The sequence below is a fragment of the Crinia signifera genome, chromosome 4 (assembly GCF_055691185.1).
Source record: "Crinia signifera chromosome 4, ASM5569118v1, whole genome shotgun sequence".
Classification (NCBI taxonomy): domain Eukaryota; kingdom Metazoa; phylum Chordata; class Amphibia; order Anura; family Myobatrachidae; genus Crinia; species Crinia signifera.
Genome location: NC_139220.1, coordinates 316,188,779 through 316,215,631, shown reverse-complemented (window position 1 = coordinate 316,215,631; position 26,853 = coordinate 316,188,779). Strand labels below are relative to the sequence as shown.

The window sequence follows — 26,853 nt, the reverse complement described above, 5'->3', positions numbered from 1 at the left end:
CTATATCCATACCAGCATGGACTTATAATTTATACATACATTTATAACCTTATTAGTTTTTAACCTGCTATATAGAATTAAAAAATGGATTCCGGAACCGTAAGTAACGTCATCTTTTTCCATTTCACTATAAAAGGCCATTCAGGATAACAACCCCTCATGCCTTGATAAAGGGAACTTTGATTCCCGAAACGCGTTGGGCAGAGGGGACTATATTGAAATAGAGAGGACTTTGTTATCACAGTATCCTGGAGGAAAGGTAACACACTCCTTTTGAAAAACCTTGGTACATTTCACGGCCGGATTGACCGGGTTTTTGGTTGCCAACCACTCCCAGATAACTGTGATCCTCTCTTACATTTTTATATACCATTTTGTTTTAAAGCAATAATTTAAAAAAAAAAAAAAAAATACTGGATTCTATCATCTACATCAATGATACCTTGATGGGAGGAGCCCAACATGAACAACAGTGAGTACTGGTACCCCAATATTAGAATCCACCTAAAAAGATACCTAGATATGTCTGGCAACACCTAACCTGATGTGAGTTAGGTGCGCAACAGAAAAGCTATATTACCATCTTCATATCTCGACAACATATCTTGTAAAGTGTTTTAATTCTGAAACTTAAACCCAATAATTCCTTTTTTTTACATACCCACAAATTGGGATGGGAGTACTAGTGAGGAAGACCCCCACAAGGAAACACCAGGACTACAGAAAAATTCCTGAGCTAAGTATTCTACACAACCTCCTACTTCTATCTACACCCTGTTGATATAGGCAAAGTGCCACTACACTATACCACATTCCTTCCTTAATACATTCTTGTGGGTTTATCAATCCTACCCACAGTATAGTGAGGCAGCTACCTTAAGTGAAGCGCCAAAGTGATTCCCATCAACCTTTCTCTATTTGTGCAGTGTGCTGGACAGCCAGGTCAACGAGGAGCACACGCGGTAGGTTATTTTAGCTCCCACTTCCCCCCAGCCGGCATTATGTATATGGAGTGGCAGGCACTCCGAGTGCAGCCAGAAAAGGGGGTGGAGCTACACAGCACTGTATAGTCGGTGACTGTGTCATGCCTGCCAGCAGCATGGGAGAGAGGAGTGGAGGCCAGCCAGCAGCAGTTAGTCACCCTAAATAGTAAGTGTGACTTAGGAAGGGGCCCTATATGTACTTTTATGTGTGTACTAATTGTGTGCATGTGTGACACTATATGTGTGTCTGACAGTATGTGTATATACATTATGTATGACTATATATTCATGTGCATAGGTGTGTGATTTTATGTATTGGTAACTTTTTTGTTAAGCTGCAGTCCCAAAAAAAGTTTATAAATACATGAATATAGTTAGCCAACCAAGGTGACAGGAGACCTAGTTTCTGCCCTGCCCCAGGTCGCATTTCTGTATCCCTGTAGAGGGCATAAGCTACATCACCCAGACAGACATAAACCCGGACAACACTGTGCCCTCCTCCCTGCCATTCTGTTCAGCCTGGGTCTTTCCACCTAAAGGTCCACACACACTGGGCAATTTTGCCCAGCATGTATGGACAGCGATGATCAGTCATCGCTAAGGGGGGGGGGGGAGAGCCACTCAGTGCATACACACTGAGCAGCTTTCTCCCTGCCCGGCGCCAATGGAGGGGGGTGGGCGGCTTTGCATAGCACAACGCTATGCAAAGTCGTCCTCAAAGCCGCTCATCTGCTGGTAATACCAGCAGATGAGTGGCGGCCGGCAATGATGATGCGGGAGGGCGCATCACTGCCCTGTACACACTGTGCGGCTTTCATGCTGAAAACCGCTCAGATGAGAAAACTGAGTGGCTTTCACGTGAAAGTCACCCAGTGTGTATGGGCCTTAAGAGGAGCAGTGCAATGAATGCAGGAGAAACAGCCAGGACAGACTGGGGGTACCTAGGGTCTAGTGTCCGTATGTTGGTAAGCACTGTCAGGCACTCATTCTGAGCAGCCATTCTTTTTTTTTTTTTTTAAACAACTTTTTATTAAGTCAAAGCATCATTCCATAACAAGATACATTGCTGAGCATTCAGGCATTTGATTCAGATATAATATATTCAGGTACATGAGGTAAGGTTGAGTTACATTTTAGACATAGGTTTCCGTATTATTAAAACATGTGTACAGGATGTCTATCTTAACAGAAGAGGAGAACCCTTTATTCTAGGATTAGCGGAGGATCATTAAGTAACATTTGTTCTTCGTACCAGCGGGTATTTTGAAAACATTGACGAAGAGTTTGCTTGGTTGACATGGGTAAGGTTTCCATGTAACTGTTCCAGGTAGCAAAGAACTGTTTGGTACGTGAGTCCTTTTGGAGGGAGGCCTCCAACCAATCCATGTGGAAAATAAAAAATTTATCTTTGAACATTGCCAGGGCTGGAGGGGAGGTTTGGATCCATACTTGAAGGATCGTTTTGCGGGCAGCCGAGGAGATTGCCAGCATTAATTTTTTGATGGGTTTAGGGGCTCTAGTTTCCTCTGGTAGGATGCCAAATATGGCCCATTCCGGGGTGAGTGGAGTGTAATTAACCAAATGCTCGTTGGCAAAGTCACGAACCGCTGTCCAGAATTTCTTAACTAACGGGCAGGCCCAAAAGCAGTGGTATAGGTCTGCTTGAGAGTTATTACATCTGGGGCATCCTGGGGAGTCTAGGATTTGCATCTGGTACCCTCGTGAGGGAGAAATGTATGATCTGTGGAATATGTTTAGGTACATTTCCGAGAATTTGGCCATTGGGAATGTCGTGATTGAGGTCTGTAGGGTCTTTAACAAAGTGTCTGTTGTTAGGGAAGGGAAGTGTTCTAACCATTGGTTAAGGCCTGTGCGTTGTGATGTATAATCCATAGGCTTTCGAAGGAATTTGTAGTAAGTGGAGATCGCTTTTTTAGGTAGGGGGGGAGCCAAGAGTACATTGTCAAGGTCATTATTCCAGTCTTTTTCCGGGATAAGTTTTGAGATTTTGCCAGCGTATGATTGGGCTTGAATAAAATTTAAGTTAAGGGTGGTTAAGATTGGGTAATCTCTTGAGGCTTCCATGAAAGTGAGTGGTTTGTGAGTGTGGGTGTCTATTAATTGTCCTACTCTATGAAGTCCTGCATTTTTCCAGCTCGTGAAGAGAGGTGGAGCATTACCATCGTGGAATTGGGGGTTTCGTAAGAAAGGCAGATGTATGGAGTGGTTTGGGTTCAATTTAAAAGTGTGGCGTAGAGTTAGCCATAATTTACGGACAGACATTAGGAGGGGATTGAGGTGTATTTCTGGAGGGATGTCCCTGTCTTCTAGGTGTAAAAAGGCAGTTAGGGAGATATGGGGTAAGAAGTTTTGTTCTAGGGTGGTGTTGGCATAGGTATGATTTATAAGTAACCAGTCTTTGAGGTATCCAAATACTGCCGCTTGATTGTATACCGTTATATCTGGGAAATTGATGCCGCCGTTCCATTTGGGTTGAGTTAATTTTATCATTCCGATCCTTGCTCTCCCCTTGTTCCAAATAAAAGTTCAGAACAATTTCGTGATAGTGAGGGTATCGGGTTTGGTGAGTAGAAGGGGCAAAAACTGGATTTGATATAAGAGTTTAGGGAAGTATATCATTCGCAGGAGGTTCGCCCTACCCAAGTAGGACAGCTGGAGATGGCCCATTCTATTTAGGTCTCTGGCGAGATTTTTGATGGTTTTGCTTATGTTATAGGTATATAGGTTTTGTATATTTTTGGGCAAGGTTATGCCTAAGTAAGTCAGGCGGCCCTTAGCCCATCTCATGGGTAGCTGTGAGGCCCACTTGGGGCGCGTGAACCCCCGCTTTAGATATAGAATTTCTGACTTTTCCAGATTAATCTGGAAGCCAGATAGCCGGCCTGAACTATGTAATAGGTCTAGGAGTGGGCGTAAAGAGGTTTTGGGGTTTGCTATGTAGATTAAGACGTCGTCTGCGAATGCGGTTGTTTTAATTTCCATATTGCCTACACGTATTACCTGTAGGGTGGGCCAGGATTCGATTAATCTGAGTATGGGGTCTAGGGAGAGGTTAAACAGAATCGGGGAGAGGGGGCATCCCTGCCTAGTCCATCTGTGCATCTGGATAGGTGTACTTTTGGTTCCGTTAATAAGTAAGGAGGTGTTAGGGGTGTCATAGAAGAATTTAACCAAATTTATGAAATGAGGTCCAAAAGAGTAGGCTGATAGTGTTAGGAATAAGAAGGGCCATGAAACGGTATCAAATGCTTTATGAGCATCTAGGCTCAATAACATGTGGGGCATTGGGGTGGAGATTGTAATTACCGAGGCAATAGCAGTGCGGATACCCTTAACGGATTGCCGTCCCGCGACAAACCCCATTTGGGTAGGTGAGATGATTTCCGAGAAGAAGGATTGTATTCTAGTTGCCATAATTTTAGATAGGAGCTTAAAATCTACATTCAAAAGGGTAATGGGGTGGTATGAGTCCAGCTTCGTGGAGTCACATCCGGGTTTGAGGATTAAGGTCGTGTATGCCGCATTAAATGTGGGATGGGAGGGTTGGGACTTGTGGATAGTCTGGAAGAGTTCTAACAATGCCGGGATGATGTCTGGTTGCAGTATTTTGTAATATTCCCCGTAAAATCCGTCCGGCCCCGGGGATTTATTTGATTGAAGGGACGAAATGGCTTGAGTCACTTCCTCAGCTGTGATATCTTTGTCTAGCATTTCTATTTGGGATTGGGAGAGAGATGGTAGTCTAGAGTCTCTAAGTAGTTGGTCCATTTGCGTATAATCTGGGGGGGTCAGCCGAGTACAGCGTAGTGTAAAAATTTTGGAATGCATTGACTATGTCATGTGTCTTAGTCAGAAGTGGGGAGTCACTGGTTTGTTTTATGGATGTGATGTGACTTCTGCGGTGGAAGGGTTTAGTTAAGTTTGCTAATAAACGCCCGGTGCGGTTCCCCCATCTATAATACCTATTCTTCGTGAAATCAAGGTGCCTTTGAGCTTGTGAAAGCAGGAAGTCTTCAAGAAGGTGTTTCGCCTGCTGGTAAGCTGTGTGATTGTCATCAGTGGGGTTGGAGATGTAAGCGTTGAGGCAGGAGTTCATATTGGTATGAAGGGAATCGTATTGTGTTCTGGAGGCTTTGTTTCGTTTGGCCACATATGCTATTATGTGTCCCCTCATTACTGATTTTGCAGCTTCCCAAAATAATACTGGCATGTCCCAATGTTCTATGTTGGTGTCTATATAATCCAACCAGTGGTGCTTTAGATATTGGCGAAAGTTTTCTGAGTGAAATAGGTAGGAGGGAAATCTCCAAGATCTGTGTAGCGGGTTCGTAGTAGATATGTTGAGGGATATATTTATGGGAACGTGGTACGAGATTAGAATGTCTCCTATGTTAGCTGAGGTAACAGAAGAGATAAGGTGGTCCGCTACTAGTATGTAGTCTATCCGTGAGAATGAGTGATGGACTCCCGAGTGGAATGTGTATGATTTGTCCGTAGGGTGGAATAGTCTCCATGCATCTGTCCCGTGTGTTTGGGTCAAGAATGTGTTGAATGCTGTCCAAATGTTGGAAGAGGTAGTTTGTGGGGGAGGTAGTTTATCCAATGCGGGATCTTTGACTACATTAAAATCTCCTCCTATAATTAACGAGGAGTGTGATCGTTGTGCTAGTAGTTGGGAGATTTGGCAGAGGAAATCTGAGGTCTGGGTGTTGGGGGCGTATATATTTAGGATAGTGTATGCAGAGTCCCCTATCTGGATATCTAATAGCAGGAATCTGCCCTCAGGGTCTAAAATTGAGTCAGTAATGGAATAAACCAGTTTTTTGGAAAAAAGTATGGCTACTCCTCTTGATTTGGTGACATAAGGGGCGGATATGCACTCTGCAATCCATGGTGCTCTGAGTGTTGAGTCCTCACCAGCCTTCCAGTGGGTCTCTTGTAATAGGGTGATATCTGGTTCGTGGTGTTTTATGTGAGTTATTATTCTCCTCCTTTTGATTGGGGAGTTTAGGCCGCACACATTCCAAGATAATACGTTAATAGAGTGTGGGGGGGATGAGTATGGTAGGGTCGTGGGTATGTGCGGTGTCATCCTACTCCAGCCCTGGCAAAGATACTAGAACAGAAATTAAACATACAAGACGGTCCTCCATCCCAGCGAGTGTGGGACCGTGTCTTGATAAGTGGTAAACCCCATATCAAGTAGGTTAGGCATGCCTGATGTAGCAATATATTTCGGGCATTAATAACTAAAAGAACATGATTTGTAGATAACATGTGAAGCTTTGACAACATTTTCCATATTTTCCAAACCAAACTTTCCCGGTGTGTTCTGATTGGTGTATCAGAACCGACCGGATGTGAACTATACAACAGTAACAATATACCTAACAGTGATAAACTTATCATTAATCAAAATCTAGCATAGGGAGAAACAATAAAGAACAGTGGTATTGTGGATAGGTTCAAGTATTCACTAGTGAGCCAGGAGAACCCATTGATGGCATAAAGTGTACTCTTGCGGCTTCAGGGTCATCAAATAATAGGGTGCGTCCATTGTCCGTCACCCGTAGCTTAGCCGGGTACAATAAGGCGAATCTCCTATGGGAGTCCACCAAGAATTTGCATATTGGGGAGAATGCCTTACGTTTCTGGGCTACTGCCACAGAGAAATCTTGGAAAATGAGTACACGAGTGCCATCAATTGCAAGTTGCTCCTTTTTCTTGTAAGCACGTAATATCAGTTCTTTTGTTCGGAAATCAAGGTACCGTGCTATTACTTGTCTGGGGCACGAGTTGGGATCTGATTTTTCAGGTCCGATTCTAGGTACTCGTTCTATATGTGGGAAGTCAACTGCGTCCGATACATCTAGAGCTAGTAACAATTTGGAGGTAAGATAGTCTGACTGCATGTTTGGTTTGACGCTTTCCGGGATGCCTATGAATCGGAGATTGTTCCTCCGATTTCTGTTTTCTAAATCCTCAATTTTGTCTGGGAGTTCTTGTATCATCATGGTTGAGGCGTCAGAGGAGGATTGTGCACTGGTAATAGCGTCTTCTGCGTCACTCACTCTTTGTTCAAGGTCGGCAATACGGGAGGTGTTAGATGCAACTTCCCTGACTGTAGTCTGGAAAGAGGCTTTGAATTCGTCTAGTTTTTTGTCAATATGTGGCATCAGGACTGACAATATTTCCTGAGCTGTAGATGAGAAGCCTGTCTGGCTATCTGAGGGGGGAGTCATCGTCGGGTGGGGGGTTCACATCCGTGGTGGATTGTGAGGAATGGGGGGTTAAGGGTGTCTGTTTAGCGGTTCTATTGCGGCCCATTCTATGCTCGTCAAATGATGAGGTAGGGCATGAGCGTGGCGGGGACAAGAATCTGTCCATTAACCAGATTAGGTATGGGGGGGGGGGGGGGAGAAATAGGAAAAGCAGGGGGTGGGGTATCGCCTGGAGTATAGAGTTAGGCGATGGTCAGGACAGGTGACGAGTAAAAGATTGTTTTAACAATAGTTTGGATGTACCGAGTGGTGCACTTTTCCTGGGTTCACCCTATCTCCTCCGTTTCTTAAATAGTTAGGATCGGACAGCAGGAGTCTAAAATAGAGTCAGGCCCACTAGTGGAGGTCAAAAGTGAGAATAGTCAAATATCACATTATCATATTATAGCAAGTGAGTGTTTCCCCCTACTGAGGGTTGTGGTCTACATTATACCTATGCAGTAGTATATGATTGTAGAGTAATAGGCACTTTGCGCCTTACACACTTTGTTCTAAACAGCTATAGATAGGCTAAAACCCCGGCTCTTCTGCAGAGCAGTAGCGGAGCATTAGTATACAGAGATTATAAAGAGTGACAGGTTTTTCAGTAATTTTTCAAAGTATGAAGTATAGGCTGCTGAATCTGGTAAACTGAGGTAATTTCAGTTTTCGGCACAAGATGGCAGCATGCGCTCGACAAATGTGACAAACATACAGTGCTTTGATATAAAGGTATAAGAAAATGAGTTTTTAACCTGTAAAGTGCTGGGCAAATCTGCTGCTGTTTCCTGCTAGTTTGTTATGCTATTTAGTACAGTACTAAGCAGTTTCAGAGTATTTTGGCAGCTATGCACATATATTATAACAAACAATTATGTAGCATATGGGTGGGTTTCCATCCGTTACCAGATAGCGTCAAGTCACAGAGGTGTAAGGGACATTTCATCCAGTGACTGTGTCCCTTCAGGGGTGTTCAAAATAGGGTAGCACCAGGGGGTTGAAGAAGGGGAGAGGTGAGGTCAGGGGCAGGGTGGAATGGGAGCAGGCCAAGAGGATTCGCAGGCACTTTTTATAGGACACCTTTGGTTGATGGGGTACGTGGAGAATCTTGTGTCTAGGATGGTTAAGCAGCAGGACACATATTATGAAGTAGAACAGTCATGCAACATATAAATAAGTTCCCAGCTGCTATTAATTAGCTCAGAGTCACGGAGAAGTGGGGGGGGATTTTATCCAGTGGATGTGTCCCTTCAAGGCTGCTTATGTTGAGACCACACCAGGGGGTCGAAAGAGGGGAAAGGCGAGGTAAGGGACAGGATGATTTGGAGTGTAGTGGGAGCAGGCTCAGATGAGTTACAGGCACTTGTTTATGGGGCACATTTTATTGCTGGAGTTTATGATGTTGAATAGCAAGTCTGAGTGCAAGAGCAGGGGGTAGCAAAGGTGATAGGGGCAGGTTTCCAGTACTCCCAACGATTCTGGGGATATGGGCAGTCACCCTATGAGGCACAATCCATTAGCATCCAGATTGTCCAATGGTCTAGTCTCCAGATAGGGCTTCAGACCCTCCCGGTCTCCCGTCACCACAAGGGCACGGGCTCAGGTGTGACTGCCTTAGGGAATAGAGGGTATATGGGGGAAGGGTTCAATTCGCCCTGCCGTGTCCCCCCAGCGATTGTTACCTCAGGGCACACAGCCCAGTGTCCGTCTGTGCCACCGGTCAGGGAGTGCCGCGTGAAGTGCGTCTGCAACCGTCTCCAGTATTTTCCCCAGGTGAACTGGCGTGCTGTCAGGGCTGCAGGAGTTGTCGGGGACAGCCCGACGTGGTGTCTTGAGGGTGCCGCTCCCTTGTGTCGTCCATCCACCGGTGATCAGGGGTGGTCCGTGCCCGCGCATCTCTAATCACCTCCACCGGATCAGCCGACTGTCGCTCCCAGTCCTCTTCGTCCATCTGCCAGGGCTTCGCGGCGGAGAGAGGGTAAGATGGGCAGGATGTGGAGGGGGCTCCGGGGGGGAACGGCGTCTGCAGGGGAGAATGGCTGGATCTCTCGTCTCCCTCCTTTCGGCGGCGGCCCACGTGAGGGCCCGATCACGGGCCAGACTTCGGCGGTGGCAGGCTTTCCCGGGATTTAAGTTCACAATATTGGTGTTGGTTGGTTCCCCAGGTGTTAGGAGGAGGCCGGGCATAGTTACCAGCCTGAATCTGGGTGGATTACGGGCGTATTCCACGGGATATAGCCTGGATGAGCGGAGCTCTAATAAAACGTGGCCATCTTGGATGCGCCACCCGCCGGAAGTCCCTCTGAGCAGCCATTCTTAAAAATAAATAATTGTATAATATTCACTATGTAATGTCAGAGTCTGGGGTCAAGGGGGAGAAGGACCAGAGATATCAGTGTATTGGGCTGCAAGACTTCTGTTGCCGGCCCTAGTGTAGGTACAGCTATATATGTGTGTATATGTGTATCTATGTGTTTGCGGTCCGGCAATGGGCACTGCCAGTTTATTTTCCAGCATATGGGTGGGGTTGATAATGGTTGAAGGGTGGGTGGCTCCAAAGACATCACTGTACGGGGCCCCAAAATTTCTGTTGCTGGCCCAGAGTATCACAACCTTGTTATGTAAAGGGAATCAATTATAAGGTGGTACCGTTAACTAATAGGACTAATATACAGGGAGGCAGATACATGGCGATCCTGCACATGCATTTTTAACTTGCACTGTATTCACTTGTTTTGCTATTTGTTGTTTGTCATATTTCTCAGCTTTAATATAGAACCAAATCAAAGGTACATTTTAAACATTGTGTATTTTGCGACTGGTGCACTATAAATTCCTGTAGCAATATCCAGAACTCACAGAATTCCCAGTACTCAGAGGAGCTACTGGAACCCTGTACTGGATACAAAAGCTATTTTCTCTATTAGTCCCAGCTCAGTTATCAGCAGTACAGCTGTATATTACAGAGCTCAATACCAGCAGTACAGCTGTATATTACAGAGCTCAGCACCGGCACCAGCAGAACAACTGTATATTACAGAGCTCAGTACCGGCACCAGCAGAACAGCTGTATAATACAGAGCTCAGTACCGCCACCAGCAGTAAAGCTGTATATTACAGAGCTCAGTACCAGCACCAGCAGAACAGCTGTATATTACAAAGCTCAGTACTGGCACCAGCAGAGCAGCTGTATATTACAGAGCTCAGTACCAGCACCAGCAGAACAGCTGTATATTACAGTGCTCAGTACCGGCACCAGCATTACAGCTGTATATTACAGAACTCAGTACCGGCATCAGCAGTACAGCTGTATATTACAGAGCTCAGTACCAACAGCCCTGTCTGTAGTTCTACTGTAGATCTAGTTTAAGTAGTATGGTCTTTGTAGTAACACTACCTGCATATAAGGCATGTTTCTACAGTCACATTATTATGACCAGCTAATAGCCAGAGTAACCGTCATGTGCAGCACAAATAGCAGTTAGATGGGCTGAGAGTGACCCAATAAAGTGCTGGTAGCTTGGCACAGCTATCTAGAGCCATGCTGACTGCAGTACATCCCACTGCTGCTTGAGGAACCATAGGGCAAACACAGTGACAGAGATGGCCCCACAGATGCTCAGCTGGGTTCAAATCCAGGAATTAGGGAGCTAAGGAAGTATTTAGAAGTCTTGGTCAGGTCGTCCAACCACTGTCAGACATTTCTAGCTGTGTGACGTCACATTATCTTACATGAAGATCCCAGCAGCCCCAGCATGTATGGATGTACGTTATCTGCTAGGACAGCGGTTCTCAAACTGTGGGTCCTGACCCCCAAGTGGGTCCCGACCTTCTCAGTATGGGGTCACAACTATTCAAAAATCTGTTGAATTGTTTATTTTAGACTCCTCCCATCATTTTATGCCTCCACAATGCTGCCATGCAGGTGCTCTCTGATGACTACACATGTTATGTGATCTTCTGCAGTAACTTTCTGGGGTCCCGTAATTATTTTTATTGTCTGATGGGGTTCCAGAGCAAAATAGTTTGAGGACCCCTGTGCTAGGATGTATACATAACCAAATCAGTTGAGTGCTGTCCACATGGATGACTGCGCCCAGAAACTGCCATGAAAACATTTCCCAGACCATAACATTGCCACCAACTGCATACAACTCATGCACCTGCTTATCCAACGTTCACCTCTCACGGCAATGGCATGAGCCTTGTCTGGCATCATCATCTGAAGCAAGTCATCTAAAGCAAGCAATGAGTTAGAACTGGAATGAAGTTTTCAAACCATCTCTCATCTCCTCTGTACAGGTACACGAATGCCATTTTTCAAAACCTGATGCTTCTCATTTAAAAGAACAGTCTGCAATGGAAATGTGTTTTGCTACTGGGAGCCTACAACATCCCTCACCTTTAATCAGATAAGCTGAGCAATGTGTGCAAACACCAACCCCCCCCCCACCCCCCTTTACCAGCTGACCTAACTTTTAAAATGGGAAATTTGGAGAAGCCTGGCCAAGGCTTGTCTGGCATCATCATCTGAAGCAAGTCATCTAAAGCAAGCAATGAGTTAGAACTGGAGTTTGGACTGGATTTGGACATAAACCGAAACACTGCCACATTTTATTTTGCTTTTCCCAAATTACTATCTGTCTCCGCCTCTGAGCTGAGGAAAGCTATGTATTACTCTTTGTTTTACTGTTTCTTTACCATGATCTTCATCATTATACCTCTACCCCCACTGTATGCAAAGCCTGTATGCTGTACCTTCACTGGTTGCACACCCTGGCAGCAACAAGCTGGCAGGGTGTGTCAGCTTTGGAAGAAAAGTGGTTCATAAATACAAATATTATTATTACTGCTGCCTTTGACCAGCATGATCAAGATGGCGCCGCTGATGGCTGCCTAGGAGCTGTGCAGCTCAGCCAAATATGTTCCCTGTGTGATAACTGTACTGTCTCTGCTTGTATTGTTACCTACCTGGCTGTTTCAGCGACCAGTGGCGCCGCTGATGGCTGCCTAGGCACTGTTCAGCTTGGTGGGTATGTGTTCCCTGTGTGATAATTGTACTGTCTCTGCTTAATGTTACCTACCTGGCTGTAGCAGTGGCGCCGCTGATGGCTGCCTAGGTGCTGTGCAACTCGGTGGGCATGTGTTCCCCACATGTAATGTCTTAATGTAATGCCTCCCCCCCCTTCATCCCTGCTTGATGCTGCACTGTAAATCCACAAAAAATTCCTAGTGTGCGCAAGCATACATGGCCAATAAAGTTGATTCTGATGCTCAGTTTTTGCATCAGTTTTTCACAATGGTCCCAGTCACAATACACATTCACCACATCGGCATGATAACAGATAACAATCTGCACTGTTTCAGAAATACTGCCACCCCTGCCAGAAAGCCGATAATATATATTGCACATCAGAATAATTTCCCATTTTATCCATGATCGCAACAAGTGATGTTTGCAGGTGGCCTATCGCACACCTTATATACCCACCAAGCCAGTGAATGACACGTGATGTACTTCATGGGCTACATGCTGCCGTCATATGTAAGAGGTGGTCATAAGTATGTGACTCAACTGTGTAGTCTATGATTTGATGTGTAGCAAGCCGTAGTCTTTGGGAAAAACATTTGCTGCATTCAATGCATTTATATAGTCTCTCCTGTGTGACTCCTCTGATGTTGGACAAAATGTGACTTCCGGGAAAAACATTTGCTGCAGTCAGAACATTTATAAGGTTTCTCTCCTGTGTGACTCCTCTGATGTACAATAAGATTTGATTTATAGGAAAAACATTTGCTGCATTCAGAACATTTATATGGTTTCTCTCCTGTGTGACTCCTCCAATGTTGGACAAGATTTGACTTGCGGGAAAAACATTTGCTGCAGTGAGAACATTTATAAGGTTTCTCTCCTGTGTGACTCCTCTGATGTCGGACAAGATGTGACTTCTGGAAAAAACATTTGCTGCAGTCAGAACATTTATATGCTTTCTCTCCTGTGTGACTCCTCCAATGTTGGACAAGATGTGACTTGCGGGAAAAACATTTGCTGCATTCAGAACATTTATATGGTTTCTCTCCTGTGTGAATCATCTGATGTTGGACAAGCTGAGACTTCTGGGGAAAACATTTTCCGCATTCAGAACATTTATATGGTTTCTCTCCTGTGTGACTCCTCTGATGTTGGACAAGCTGCGATTTAGAGGAAAAACATTTGCTGCATTCAGAACATTTATATGGCTTCTCTCCGGTGTGACTCCTCTGATGTACAATAAGATCTGACTTATAGGAAAAACATTTGCTGCATTCAGAACATTTATATGGCTTCTCTCCTGTGTGACTCCTCTGATGTCGGACAAGCTGCGATTTAGAGGAAAAACATTTGCTGCATTCAGAACATTTATATGGCTTCTCCCCTGTATGATTCTTCTGATGTAGGGCAAGCTCTGACTTATGAGAAAAACCTTTGCTGCATTCAGAACATTTATATGGGTAATTTCCTGTGTGACTTCTCTGATGTTTAATAAGATTTAATTTCTGGGAAAAACATTTGCTGCATTCAGAACATTTATATGGTTTCTCTCCTGTGTGACTTCTCTGATGTTTAACAAGATGTGTCCTCTGGGAAAAACATTTGCTGCATTCAGAACATTTATATGGTTTCTCTCCTGTGTGACTCCTCTCATGTATAAGAAGGAATGATTTACATGTAAAGCCATGGTCACACTCAGAGCAGATATATGGTTTCTCTCCTGTGTGACTCCTCTGATGTAGGACAAGATGATGCTTGTGGGAAAAACATTTGCTGCACTCAGAACATTTATATGGTTTCTCTCCTGTGTGACTCCTCTCATGTATAAGAAGCAATGATTTACGTGTAAAGCCATGGTCACACTCAGAGCAGATATATGGTTTCTCTCCTGTGTGACTCCTCTGATGTAGGACAAGATGCTGCTTGTGGGGAAAACATTTGCTGCATTCAAAACATGTAAATGGTCCCTCTCCTGTGTGACTCCTCTGATGTCTGAGAAGCTGTGATTTATATGTAAAGCCTTTGTCACACTCAGAGCACACATGTGGTCTCTCTCCTGTGAGACTCATGTGTGAGATAAGAAAAATTGTTGAATGTTTCTTCTATCCAGAAAATAAAGTGGCTTAGGTTAATCCTCCAGGTGTAAGAAGAAATGAGGACTTTAGTTGGCTGGATCAGAGAACAACGTCCCTCTGAGCAGGAATTGGACTATAAATATTAGAAGATGTGAAATCGTCCTGTAAGAAATGTAAAAAAGTATAAGTTTAACATAGTTCAACTGTGATGTCAGGGTTTTTATTGTGTAAGGAACATTATAAATTTCTATATACATAGAATATATATCAGTCGCTGACCATTGTTTTTATATTTGCGCATGTTGCAATATTGCTGGGACTTTTTGCAGTCAGAGGCACAGCAAGGAGCCTTCTCCCCTTCTATAGCAGGGTAGAGGGCTCTAGGTACCCTGTGGATTCTACAGAAGTGGACTAGCCTATGGTGGACCCTTTAGGTACGTATGGTGGCTGACTGGAGTGTAATAAACTTAAATTTTTACAGTGTATCTTTTATTTTGCTATTGGTTATGGTGTAGAACCCAGCAGGCCCTTTAATGCTCTGCTTGCTGGGACTTATGGTTCTCCAAGTTCCTGCATATGGGGGGAGGCTTGCTGGGACTTGTAGTTCAACAAATTAACCCAATGGTTCTTTTCTCTTAATTTTACACATTGCCATTAGCGCTGTGCCCACCACCCAGGGGCACAGAGGACAGCCTCAGGCTGGGGGTGCCCTGGAGCAGGGGAACCCGTTTTTTTGGGGGAAAAGTTTCCACTCCTCCAGGGCCCTGGCCTAAGCTGACCAGCCATAGGGTAATGCTTTTGCCGGGAAAGCTTTATTAAAAGTGTCCCCTGGCTGTGGCATTAGCCTGCTGGCTGTTAGGGCCCGGCACTGGTTTACACAATATTCAAGAATTTCAGCCACCAAGACCAGCTTAATAAGCCCAGGGCTGGTTATAGTCGGCCAGGGGGGACCCCACATGGTTTTTAAAAATTATTTATATAACACCGAGAAGCCTGCACAGATCCGACTGATGATGCAAAATTTGCCGATCACATAGAACGTTACAGCACTTACATCAGTGTTCTATTTATGGCAGGGCTCGACAAAACCCGGGGGCCAGGTCGCCATGGCGACCAGACTCTGCTTCCTGGCAACCAGATTTGCCAGGAAGTAGAACCCCCGGGCAGATGGTGGCTTGAATTATGGACAGCAGCGGGTTATAATTAGCGTTACCGCTTGCTTTCTTTTGCGGGGCGCTGCGCCCTGACCATAGGTCAGGACGGAGCAGCCTCTCAGCGCGGCGGGATGTGGCTGGAAGAGCTGACACGCTGCTAAACTCATAGCACTGAGCAGCGTGTAAGCGCTTCCAGCTACGCCCCGCCCCCACGCCATGCTGACAGGCTCACCTTCTCTGGTGTGAGCGGCTGTCAGCTGTAAACACTGACACGCTGCAGCTCTCCATGTACCTGCTCTCCCCGCCTCCTCTCCCACTCAGCGCAGCGGCGTGTCAGCGCTGTGATCAGCTCAGCAGGGACGGAATGGCAAGTGCTTTAACTGGCCGCAGAGAGACCCAGCCAAACAGTTTGCAGGGGCAGCACAGCTGAGCCTGGCTGTAGGGACTCGGAAGGTATATTCTGTATTTTTAATGTGCCGCCAATTGGTGCCTGACACCGGGGTCAGTGATTGGCTGCCTGGCTCACGAGCTGGCGCCAGATTTCAAATGCCTGCTGGGGTCACCCAGTGTGGTGGGAGAAGAGCGACCTCCACTTCTCCCCCCAATAAGTAAGGAGGCAGCAAAAGAAGAGGCCAGGCAGCGGTGGTGAGTATTACTGCTGCTGGGGGGTATTATACTGTATGTGTCTTACTGCTGGCATCAGGGCACTACTGGGGGCATCTTGTGAAGGGCACTACTGGTGGCATCAGGGCACTACTGGGGGCATCAGGGCACTACTGGGGGCATCTTGTGCAGGGCACTGCTGGTGGCATCAGGGCACTACTGGGAGCATCTTGTGCAGGGCACTACTGGTGGCATCTTGTCGCGCTGCAGATCTTCTCTGATACAGCGGCAGCCGGGAGAGTTGTGCACCAGTCTGGTGGCTGCCACTGGGCTGGCTGTTAAATTGAACCGTATAACCCACCGTGGGGCCATCTGCTTATGTGTCTGCTAAATGGGGCACCCGAGGCTGCCGTAAGTGCTCCTGAAAGGATAACCAGCCACGGAACCCGCAGCTCTCCCTGCCAATCTATACCTCCTGGATCCTCATCCATGATCCCGCAATGGTGACTCCCTCTGTAATTTTTTTTCTCAATCTGCCCCTGCCTGGCATCAAGTCAGAAACCCATAGCAATGAACATGTAGGTAAGCAGCACTTATGTGGCATAATATGTACGCATTATGGCGTGTGGTATTATATGGAATGGTCATAACAGTGTGTGGCATAATTTGTAATGGGCATTACGGTGTTTGGTTTACCCTGTACTGGGCATTACGGTGTGTGGTATATGTAATGGGCATTATTGTGTGTGGCATAGTATGCAATAGGTTTTATGGTGTGTGGCATAATGTGTAAAGGGCATTGTGGTGTAATATGTAATGGGTATGTGACATGTAATAGGCATTATGGTGTTACTTTTTGGCGCACACTGTCACTATTTTTTTTTCTGGCTCCTAGATTTTTTACAAATTTATGGGGTATACATTCGTATCAGCTGGATTCGGCTGACCCTGCTGTATTTACACTGACATTCAAAAGTTTGGAGTCACTTCGATATTTCCTTATTTTTGAAAGCAAAGTACTGTTTTTTTTAATGAAGATAACATTAAATTAATTAGAAACATACTAGATATATATCATAAATTATATTCAAGTCATGGGGTCCTGTATATTCCCTCAAACCATCCACCTGTATTGGAGCTTTCAAAAGAACTGAGCACCCTCCCTCTAAGACCAGAAATGTAATTACTGGTAACTGCACACAGTAGCAGACAGCTGGAACATATGGCGTCACGGAAGGAGCACTTGTATAAGCTCCCCACTGACATTTGTTATTACAGCACTTCCAGTGTGCGGTCCATCAACAGGCGGCGGACACATCTTTCAACTCACAGCTTAATAGGAAAGTTCCTGGCAGTGACGGTATTCCGATACAGGTGTACAAAAAGTATAAAGATTACTTTGTGCCCTACCTTCTCCAGCTATACACTGATCTAAAAGGGGGGGGGGGGGCGCTCTTCCCCCGTCCATGGCGGAGGCTATTGTTGTGATCCCTAAGCCCGGGAAGGATCCCTCTCTCCCGGACTCTATTGGACAAAATCTTATCTACCAGACTTAAGGCGCTGGTCACCTCAGTTATCCACGAGGACCAGTCTGGCTTCATGCCGGGCCGCTCCACCACTCGTAATCTTAGTACTCTTGTCACCTACAGGGGGGCGTGGAAGCTGGGTCAGGGGCAGTGGTGGCGTCTCTGGATGCTGCCATGGCCTTCAACTCAGTTGAGTGGGATAATTTGTGGGAGGTTCTGCGTCGTTAATAAAAATTACTCAATTTAAAAAAAAAAAAGAATTGTATGAAAGATGTCCTGTATTGCAACTTGAGTTATAGGTGAAATGTGCTAAATAGAGAGCATATGATTTGGAAGGGGGTGAGTATTGTTTTGTTTAATTAAAAAGCGATTACAGAGTAAGATGTACATTGATAGTGTGGATGGTACAGTGACATTTGTGTGCGTGTGTGTTGGGGGGGGGGGGGGGTGCGTGTTGTTTAGGTGTGTGTGTGCAATAGTATAGTAGGGTGTTTTTGAGTCAGCGGCTCCCCACTGGCGGAGGTCACGACACAGGAAAACAGGAGGCTGGGTAGTGATAGGGGTGTGTGGGCATAAGGGGGACTAAAGAGGAGGGTGGGGTACACTGTGCAGCTTCTGCCAGTGGGTGAGGGTCCAGCGTGGCAGCACAGGCCGGTGGCCCTGAGTCAGTGTCTCCTCCTACTGGGTGGAAGTTAGGGTGCATGAGAGCAGGAGGCTGGGCTATGAGGCATGATAGGGGTATGTGGGCAACCCAGCGTCAGCGACTCCCCACTGGTGGAAGTTACGGTTCAGGAGAGCAGGAAGCTGGGTAGTGAAAGGGGTGTGTGGGCATAAGGGAGAATAAAGAGGAGGGTGGGGGACACTGTGCAGCTTCTGCCAGTGGGTGAGGGTCCAGCGTGGCAGCACTGGAGTACAGGATGGTGCCCCTGAGTCAGTGTCTCCTCCTACTGGGTGGGAGTTAGGGTGCATGAGAGCAGAAGGCTGGGTGGTAAAGCATGATAGGGGAATGTGGGCAACACAGGGTGAGCGGATTACGGGGCAGGAGAACAGGAGGCAGGGCAGTGATAGAGGTATGTGGGCATGAGGGGTAGTAAAGGTTTTTGGTTGTTGCTGAGTAGGGATATGCATTTGTGCAGATGCCATCGATGGTTGGCATTGATGGCGATTTTGCACCCTGCCATTGATAGTAGTAAAATATTACTTGGATAACCATCGATTGTTGTAGCTATCGATGGTCATCCATTATATCTGACTGAATAGGCCGTGGGACAATCAGAACTCAGTGGCAGGATTTTCGGGTGTGAGGAGGGGGCCGAGCTATGCTCCATGTCCCGTCACCTTAAAAAAATTTGAAACTTGATTGGTTCTCCTTTGCCATCGATGTAGGGAAACCATCTGGTCCTCCCACATCGATGGCAAAAGGATTCAACATCGGCCATAAACCATCGATTATTTGAAATCATTGATGGTCGATGGCCATCCCTAGAACTGAAGGAGGGTGGGGGACAGTATGCAGCTCCCGGCAGTGGGTGAGCGTCTCCTCCCACTGGGAGGGAGTGAGCATGCATGAGAGCAGGAGGCTGTATAATAGTAGTATGTGGGCAAGACATTGATAAAAGTTGTGACGCTGGTGCAGAGGACCGTGGGGAAACTTCGGGCAGTGGGGGAACCTGCAGCGCGGCAGCCAGGGCTGGATTTCCCACCTAGGGGCGGCACCTGCTTGTAGCGGTGCAGGATCCCCCATTGTCTTGGAGGTACGTGAAATGCGGGAGCGGGGTCGCGTGGGTCCGCTGGGGTGTGGAATTGCCGGAAGGGGGTCAGGGGGGGTCTTCAAATTGCGGGAGAGAGGGTGTGCGGGGATCCGCGATTAGCAGAAGGGGGTCTGCAAATCGTGGGAGGGGGGCTTGAATCACGGAAAGGTGGGTCCGCAAATTGCGGGAGGGGGGTTGTCTGGGTCAGTGAATTGCGGGAGGGGGGGTTGTGGGGGTCCGTGAATCACGGGAGAGGAGCGGGGTGTGCTGTGAGGTGGGGTGCTGGCAGAGGGGGGGGGGGTGCGGGAGTAATGGTGGATGGTGGGCGTGTACCGGGCGGGGGGGAGGTGATGTCAAGGGGGTAGAACGTTATACGCATAAAACACTGGTCTTTTCTCTAGGATGGGGGGGGGGGTTTGTGTATCCATTATATACACAGGGGATGAGTGACAGATCTGGCTAAATATATAAGAGATACCACACGCAGTAATGGTTATTACATATTATCCCACATGTGGAGCTTGCTCATTGCTATGGGTTTTGATGCTTGATGCCAGGGGTAACTTGCTCTCTCTCAGGGGTTGCATGCTGGATGCCATGCAGCCCCACTAGTCCAGCAGCAAGAAGTGGTGGCACTGGTGGGGCTCAACGGTGCCCCGGACAAGTGGAGGTGCAGCTGCGGGGCCGGGGGAAAGACTTGCATCCCGATGGGGGGCTTTTGGCAGGTGGTGGAGGGGGCTAAGCCCCTGCATGAGAAGTAGGTAGCAACTAGCCTGACAGGAGTGGGAGACTGTGCCCGACTGCGCTACCGCTGCTCTGACAGGATGGGGAGGCGGGGGTTAGGAAATGCCGGCCGCATATTGTTCACTTTAGGATATTTTTAGGGCAGGGTGTTAACCAACCAACCCCCCCCCCCCACCACCACCACCACCACCAAGCAGGGCACATTATTCAAACCCCCCCCTCAACTATGGGCACACAGAAATAAAATGTATCCTATACAATGGGCCATAATATATTGGGCTCACTCACCAACATAGGAGACAGTCTCTCAGTCTCTCCCCAAAAGTTCTCAATGCGGTGGCTCCTGCCTCTGCCCTTTCCCTCACCGCTGCATAAATAAAAGGCTCCCCTCTCAGGTGCATGCAGCGGTAGTGTGACTGCGTAGCTCCACTCGTGGTGTCGCCCATCGTCCTGCCCCAGTACACATTGCGCATGATGTAATAAGCGGAGCGGCGTTTTGAGATCTCAGCATAGGTGGAGGAGCTGCCTGCATTCTCAGAGCAGGCAGCACAGCAGCGAATATAGCACTGTATTCACTGCTTCTGCTGTTCTACTCTGGCAGCAATACTGGAGGAGACACTCTGTCCGCAGAGACATGTTGGACAGGCTGCTGCAGAAGCAGCTTTCAACACCTTGGTTGCTGACTGAGCCGCATGTTAGCACGGATGGAGGAGCGGAGGGGTAGGGTGCGTTTAGAAGTTTGAAATCCGGGCAGGGCCCAACAAAAGAAGCTTAGCAGGGACAACAGGGTGGGTGGTGTGGACAGGAGGGGGCAGGGGACGGGTCAGGCACTGCGGGCGCTGGTATGAGGAGGGGGAGACTGTACCCTGCCGCGCTGCCGCTGCTCTGACAGGAGGGGGAGGCGGGGTCAGGAACTGCAGAGGCTGGTATGACAGGAGGTGGAGACTGTGCACGTCTGGGATAGTGTAACAGGAGGGGGAGACGGGGATCGGGCACCGCGCTGCCGCTGCTCTGACAGGAGGGGGAGGCGGGAGTCATGCACTGCGGGCGATGGTGATTAGGGGGAGACTGGTGTCGGTCACCACTGATCTGACAAGATTCTGCTTACACCCTCACAGCAAAATAATCTGGTCGCCAGGAAGCAGAATATGGTCGCTGTGGCGACCTGGCGCTCGGATTTTGTCGAGCTCTGTTTTAAAAATGATGTAATGCGTCACTCCTCATATAATGGGTGGGGGTTGCTGTCATGGACAATGATACATACAGTTAGAGAGTGTTGTAGGAGGAAAAGAATTGTCCTATTTGAATGCACAACGTAAATTTTATTCCATTAGGTTCAAATGTTTAATTACATATATTGGTTGTAACAGAATATTATTTTTTGACTAACAGTGTGATGGCTAACATTGACACTCCAGCTGTTGTTGAACTACACATCCCAGCATGCCCTGCATCAGTTTTAGCATGACCAAATAGTAAAACTGATGCAGGGCATGCTGGGATGTGTAGTTCAACAACAGCTGGAGTGTCAAGGTTAGCCATCACTGTTCTAAAAGATAGATAAAAAAAAGATGAGGGTGAAGAAAGTTTATAAAGTTTTAGGCCATTTAGAGCAGATTGTTCTTTTTCTGTGATATAATTTATTTACAATTTCTTATATAACTCAGCACTTTCAATTGCACTTTACAGTTGTAGACAGTGATAATACAAACTGGGTAACAACAGACGGACTTAGAGGTGAGAGGGTCCTGCTGCAAGTTCACGATTTACAGGGATACACAAGGACAGGCACCAGTAAAAGCATAGCAGTCCCACCAAGTCCAGAACGGAAGCTATATAATAGCTTAGTGCAGTGGTTCCCAAACTTTTTGAATCACGGCACCCTAAAGTATCAGAATATTTTTCATGGCAACCCTAGGCCAAAAGTTGGTTACTAATTTCAGGAAAAATATAAAAAAAGTTGTGATTTAAATGTTTATGTTTTGCTTAGGTCCGCTTACATGGTGAGAAACAGGATTCCCTTCTGTTTACCCACATATTCTTAATTGGAAGCCACAAGCACTGATTTTGCCTAGTTCATTGGCCATAAATAACTTGAATTGATTCTGGACCACCAACCTGAGGCACCTCTTCAAGTGCTCCAAGGCACCCCAGGGAGCCTAGGCGCACAGTTAGGGAACCACTGGCTTGGAGTCTCAGAGGGTTATGCATGTGGTACTTGATAGGCTTGCCTGAAGAGGAGAGTTTTCAGGGAACGCTTGAAAGTTTGGAGGCTAGTGGAGAGTCTTATTGTGCATAGACTGTACTAGATGGAATAGATTGTTGAATGAGAAAATAATATCAATTGTTCTGTAATATTCCATCCATTCCCATATATACTGTGTAATGTTGCTGGTTTTCACTAATACCCATTTCACAACACACAAATAAACTGGGTTTTACCCAGGTTCTTGCTTGGTTGACCCAGGTCTCGGTGCGGTGTGAAAGAGACGTTTGCTATGACCCAAGTCCAGCAACCTGGCATTCCAACCCGGGTTAACTCCGGGTGGGATCTGGGTTGCTGTAACATGTGAACTGGTAACCCGGGTTGAGTGACCCAATTACAGTTCAAACTATCGGGAGGAGGCAGCATACATTAATAGTTTTTCTCTTTTTCCCCAAGGGGCCTGGACACGGAGCATAGTTCTGTCCCTGACACCCGTGAAGCCCCCCACATGTCTTCAGTCAAAGAAAATGGATGACCATCGTAATCTTCAAAGGTCTTCTATTGCCATTCATGGCCAACCCTAATACACACTAGGGATTTCTGAGCGATATCGTTCACAATATCACCAAGTGTGTGCACAATATCATTAGCGATGCATGCTCCATTAATGACCCCCTTCTTCATCTGAACATGTTAACGAGCCACAGCATGACCATTGCTCCTCCCGCCTTCGCTAGGGATGGCCATCGTCCATTGATGATTCTAAACAGTCTATGGTTTAGGGCCAATGTCAAATTCTTTTGCCATTGATGGGAGAACCAGATGGTTTCCCTACATCGATGGCACAGCAGAAACAAGGTTTCTTCTTTTTTTTCCCCAAGGTACTGGGACATAGAGCATAGCTATGCCACCCATCAACCCTAATGCTGTGTACACACGGGGGAGATATATTGCTCAGTTTCTCCTTTTCATCAGCGACCAGAGATGGTCGCTGATGAAAAAGAAACTGCCGGGGAGAGCCCGGCAGTGGAAATCAGCTGGTCACAGGAGCATGTTCCTGCAACCAGCGATCACCACAGGGGCAAAAACGATATATCGCCGGTGCACACTCCCATTGCCGGGAATATGGTCGCTCAGCGACCATATTTCCCGCGATTTTGTACAAAATCGCCCCCGTGTGTACTCACCTTAAAGGCCCTCTCTTATATTCTGACTGGCCTATGGGAGAGTCAGTCAAAGAGAATGGATGAACATCAATAGCTAAAACTATCAATGGTTGTCAATCACATATATTGTAACTATCAATGGCTGGTAGCAGAATCGCCATAGATGGCGAATGCACAGACGGCCATCCCTAGCAGTGGCTCCCTTTCCCCCACGGCATTGGCAAGAGTGTAGGCACTAGCTGATGCTGGCACCCCACCGTATCCCATTTAGTGCCACAAATAATTTATTTAAATAATATGAACAGTGGCAGTCCTGCATGGCTATACTAGATGGGATGACATCCCACCGTTACATGTCACAGGAAATAGCGGTTGTATATTCATATGGAGCCGTCCGATGTGATGTCGGCTTGTGACTTATCTAAAGGGGTGGTATCGTGCTCTGACAGGGGGGATACCAGTGGATAGTGTCCCGATTGCCGGAGCTCCGACAGGGGGGTGAGCGCAAAGAAGCACCTTGCGGGCTTGGTGACTCACCACAGGTTCTATTCTCCATCTATGGGTGTCGTGGACCCCCACAAGGGAGAATAGCCCCTGTGAGTCGGGACCCCCCTGTCAGGCAGTCATCCGGCAGCCACTTATCTATAGGTATATTTCCTCTAAGGGCAGTATTCAATGAGAATATTCTCTGCGCATGGCGAGTTTTTTTTTCTCTCGCCATGCACTCGCCGTGTTTTTGCGGAGATTCCCAGTCATGGCACTTTAGATAGATAGTATTCAATGTGACTGAGACTCGCCGCCCCTCGTGGCAAGTCTCAGCCAATACAGCATATTTATTTATTTGCAGTTTGTTATATAGCGCAGCAGATTCCGTTGCGCTTTACAATAGTAGACAGTGATAAAACAAACTGGGTAACAACAGACAGACTTGGAGGTTAAAGGGCCCTGCTGCAAGCTTACAATATATTAGGTATATAGGAAGGAAACACAAGAACAGGCATCAGTAATAGCATAGCAGTCCCAACAAGTTACAAGTCCAGAAGGGAAGCTATATAATACATAAGTGCCTCAGAGGGTTATGTGTGCGGCATATGAGGTGACGCCGCAGGGAGCCTGAGGACGGCGGCAGGCAGGGAGATGGAAGTCTCCCTGCCTGCCCCTTGGTATTCACTGCACCCGATCGTGCATATGTAATGATTGGGTGCAGTGAATATATGAATATCTAATGAGAGGTTCTCGGCCCCCTGCTGGCTGCTATGTGTAAAAAAAAATATTTTAATTAAATATATATTCATGTGCTATAAGCACATGAATAAAAATAGCATGCACCTTCACAGAATAAAATTCCTGATTTTTTTTTACACCAAAATTAAACAAAAAAAAACAAACAAAAAAAAACACTTTTATTTTAAAAGTTCACATTCCACTTCTCCATGAAAAGATGGAGAATTGCTACATGGAGAGACACGGCGACAATCACTTAAAAAGTCGGCGAAAATATCACATTGAATAGGGTGGTTCACTTTTTGAGACCAAAATTCTCTGTCCAACACGAAAAAAAGCACAAATTCGCCATAAAACACTGAGAATTTTTCTCATTGAATACTGCCCTATGGCTGTAAATCACACACAGTTCATTGGGTTTATATTTCTTATATGGATTTCTGCAGCACTGATATAGATAGACAGATATGAAAAGCCTCAGCGCAATTGCTATAGCAGTAGAGCGCACAGGTGCCCATCGACAGGTAAACCAGCAGCAGTGTCAGCACCTATGGACCACACACAGCATTACATTAAGAGAAGACTGAGGTACCATATAGCAGCAACAAGAGGAGCACTACTGACCACTGTGCATCTCCTCATATCACCCACAGTGCTGGCTGTGTCTGGGGGCAGATATTGGGCTATTACCTGCCTCCATGCCCTCTCTCCTCCCACCCCCAGTAAACATTATACGGTGCCCAGCACAGCCCCAGGGCCTAGCACTATGGGACTCACCTCACTCCCTCCACTGCCAGGGATCCTCCCGCTTCCTGTGTCAGAGACTGAGTGCGCGCACTACGCGTACGCGGCGCGCCTGATCTCCGAGGTAAAAAAAAAGAAAAACCGGGAGAGGAGACTGGGCACAGTGGGCAGGATCACGCGCAGCAGAGGGGAGGAGACTGGGTGGAGAGAGGGGAGGAGACTGGGCGGGGAGATGCGGCAGAGGAAAAGAGACTGGGTGGGGAGATGTGGAGTGAGGGGAGGAGACTGGGCGGGGAGATGCGGCAGAGGAAAAGAGACCGGGTGGGGAGATGCGGTGAGAGGGGAGGAGACTGGGCGGGGAGATGCGGCAGAGGAAAAGAGACTGGGTGGGGATATGTGGAGAGAGGGGAGGAGACTGGGCGGGCTCCCATCACTGAGACACACAGAGTTGATTTCCCGCTGCCGGGACTGCTGCTGGCGTCACCGGGTCATGTGACTGTGCTGCGGCAGAAAATTCAATGGCGGCGCTGAGAGTATCTATGAGTAGCTGAGAGTTGGAGATTCCTGCTGTTAATGGTGACTGATCCTGTGGCCCTTTGCATACTGACCCTGGCATTTGATGAATTGAGCCACAACCTACAGTCCCCAGGACACGGATATAGTTTTAACTTCTTCCCTCATACAAAATCCATTTATATAGGAACTTATTTCTTCTGCTTTTTATGTCCAATAATGTTTTTTTTTTTAATAACCAAATGAATGGTAATATATATTTGTAGATTTGAGACCAGATTGATTATTTGAGACTTCTATTAACTCTGCAGCATTAGTGCTGTAATGGGTTATGTCACAGGATCTCAAAGTCGGTCCTCAGGACCCCACACGGTGCATGTTTTCCAGGTCTCCTCACAGAATCAAGTGAAGTAATTAGCTCCACCTGTTGATCTTTTAAAATGTGTCAGTCAGTAATGAGTACACCTGCGCTCCTGCCCGGTGACCTGGAAAATGTGACCTGTGCGGGGTCCTGAGGACCGTGTTTGAGAACCACTGGATTATGTCATACTTGCCTACTTTTGGAAACTAGTCCCATTTATATGTCCTGTAATGCAGTGTTATCCCCCACATTCCCAGGGTGTTCCTGCATTATCCCAATACCCGCTGCTGTCAGGAGATGTTATCAGTCACTGCTTCTCTATACATTGGTTAGTATATTCTATAACTTGCTGGTAATGATCCCTCCTGTGCTGTATATATGATGTAGCTATTGTGCTTGGGCCTCTATCTATATGTGTATGTTGGGTACCTGCGGATGTCCTCCACAGCAGCGATTTACTCCCATCGGTTATGCTTCTCGGCTGCGCACG

The 26,853-nt window shown here is 46.9% G+C and overlaps 1 protein-coding gene across 1 annotated transcript; it reads right to left on the bottom strand.

Moving 5' to 3' along the window:
• Positions 1 to 1,969: 1,969 nt before the first annotated feature.
• LOC146075881 (uncharacterized) lies at positions 1,970 to 25,642 on the bottom strand. The gene is made up of 2 exons (XM_083185552.1): positions 25,523 to 25,642; positions 1,970 to 14,533 (listed from the first exon to the last, which is right to left on the bottom strand). The coding sequence occupies exon 2, from the start codon at positions 14,363 to 14,365 to the stop codon at positions 12,911 to 12,913; it is 1,455 nt and encodes a 484-aa protein (XP_083041678.1). The 5' UTR covers positions 14,366 to 14,533; positions 25,523 to 25,642; the 3' UTR covers positions 1,970 to 12,910.
• Between the last annotated feature and the right edge of the window lie 1,211 nt (positions 25,643 to 26,853).

Coding starts and splice junctions, on each gene's coding strand:
- LOC146075881 (XM_083185552.1), bottom strand. CDS start 14,365: ATGAGTCTCACAGGAGAGAGACCACATGTGTGCTCTGAGTGTGACAAA.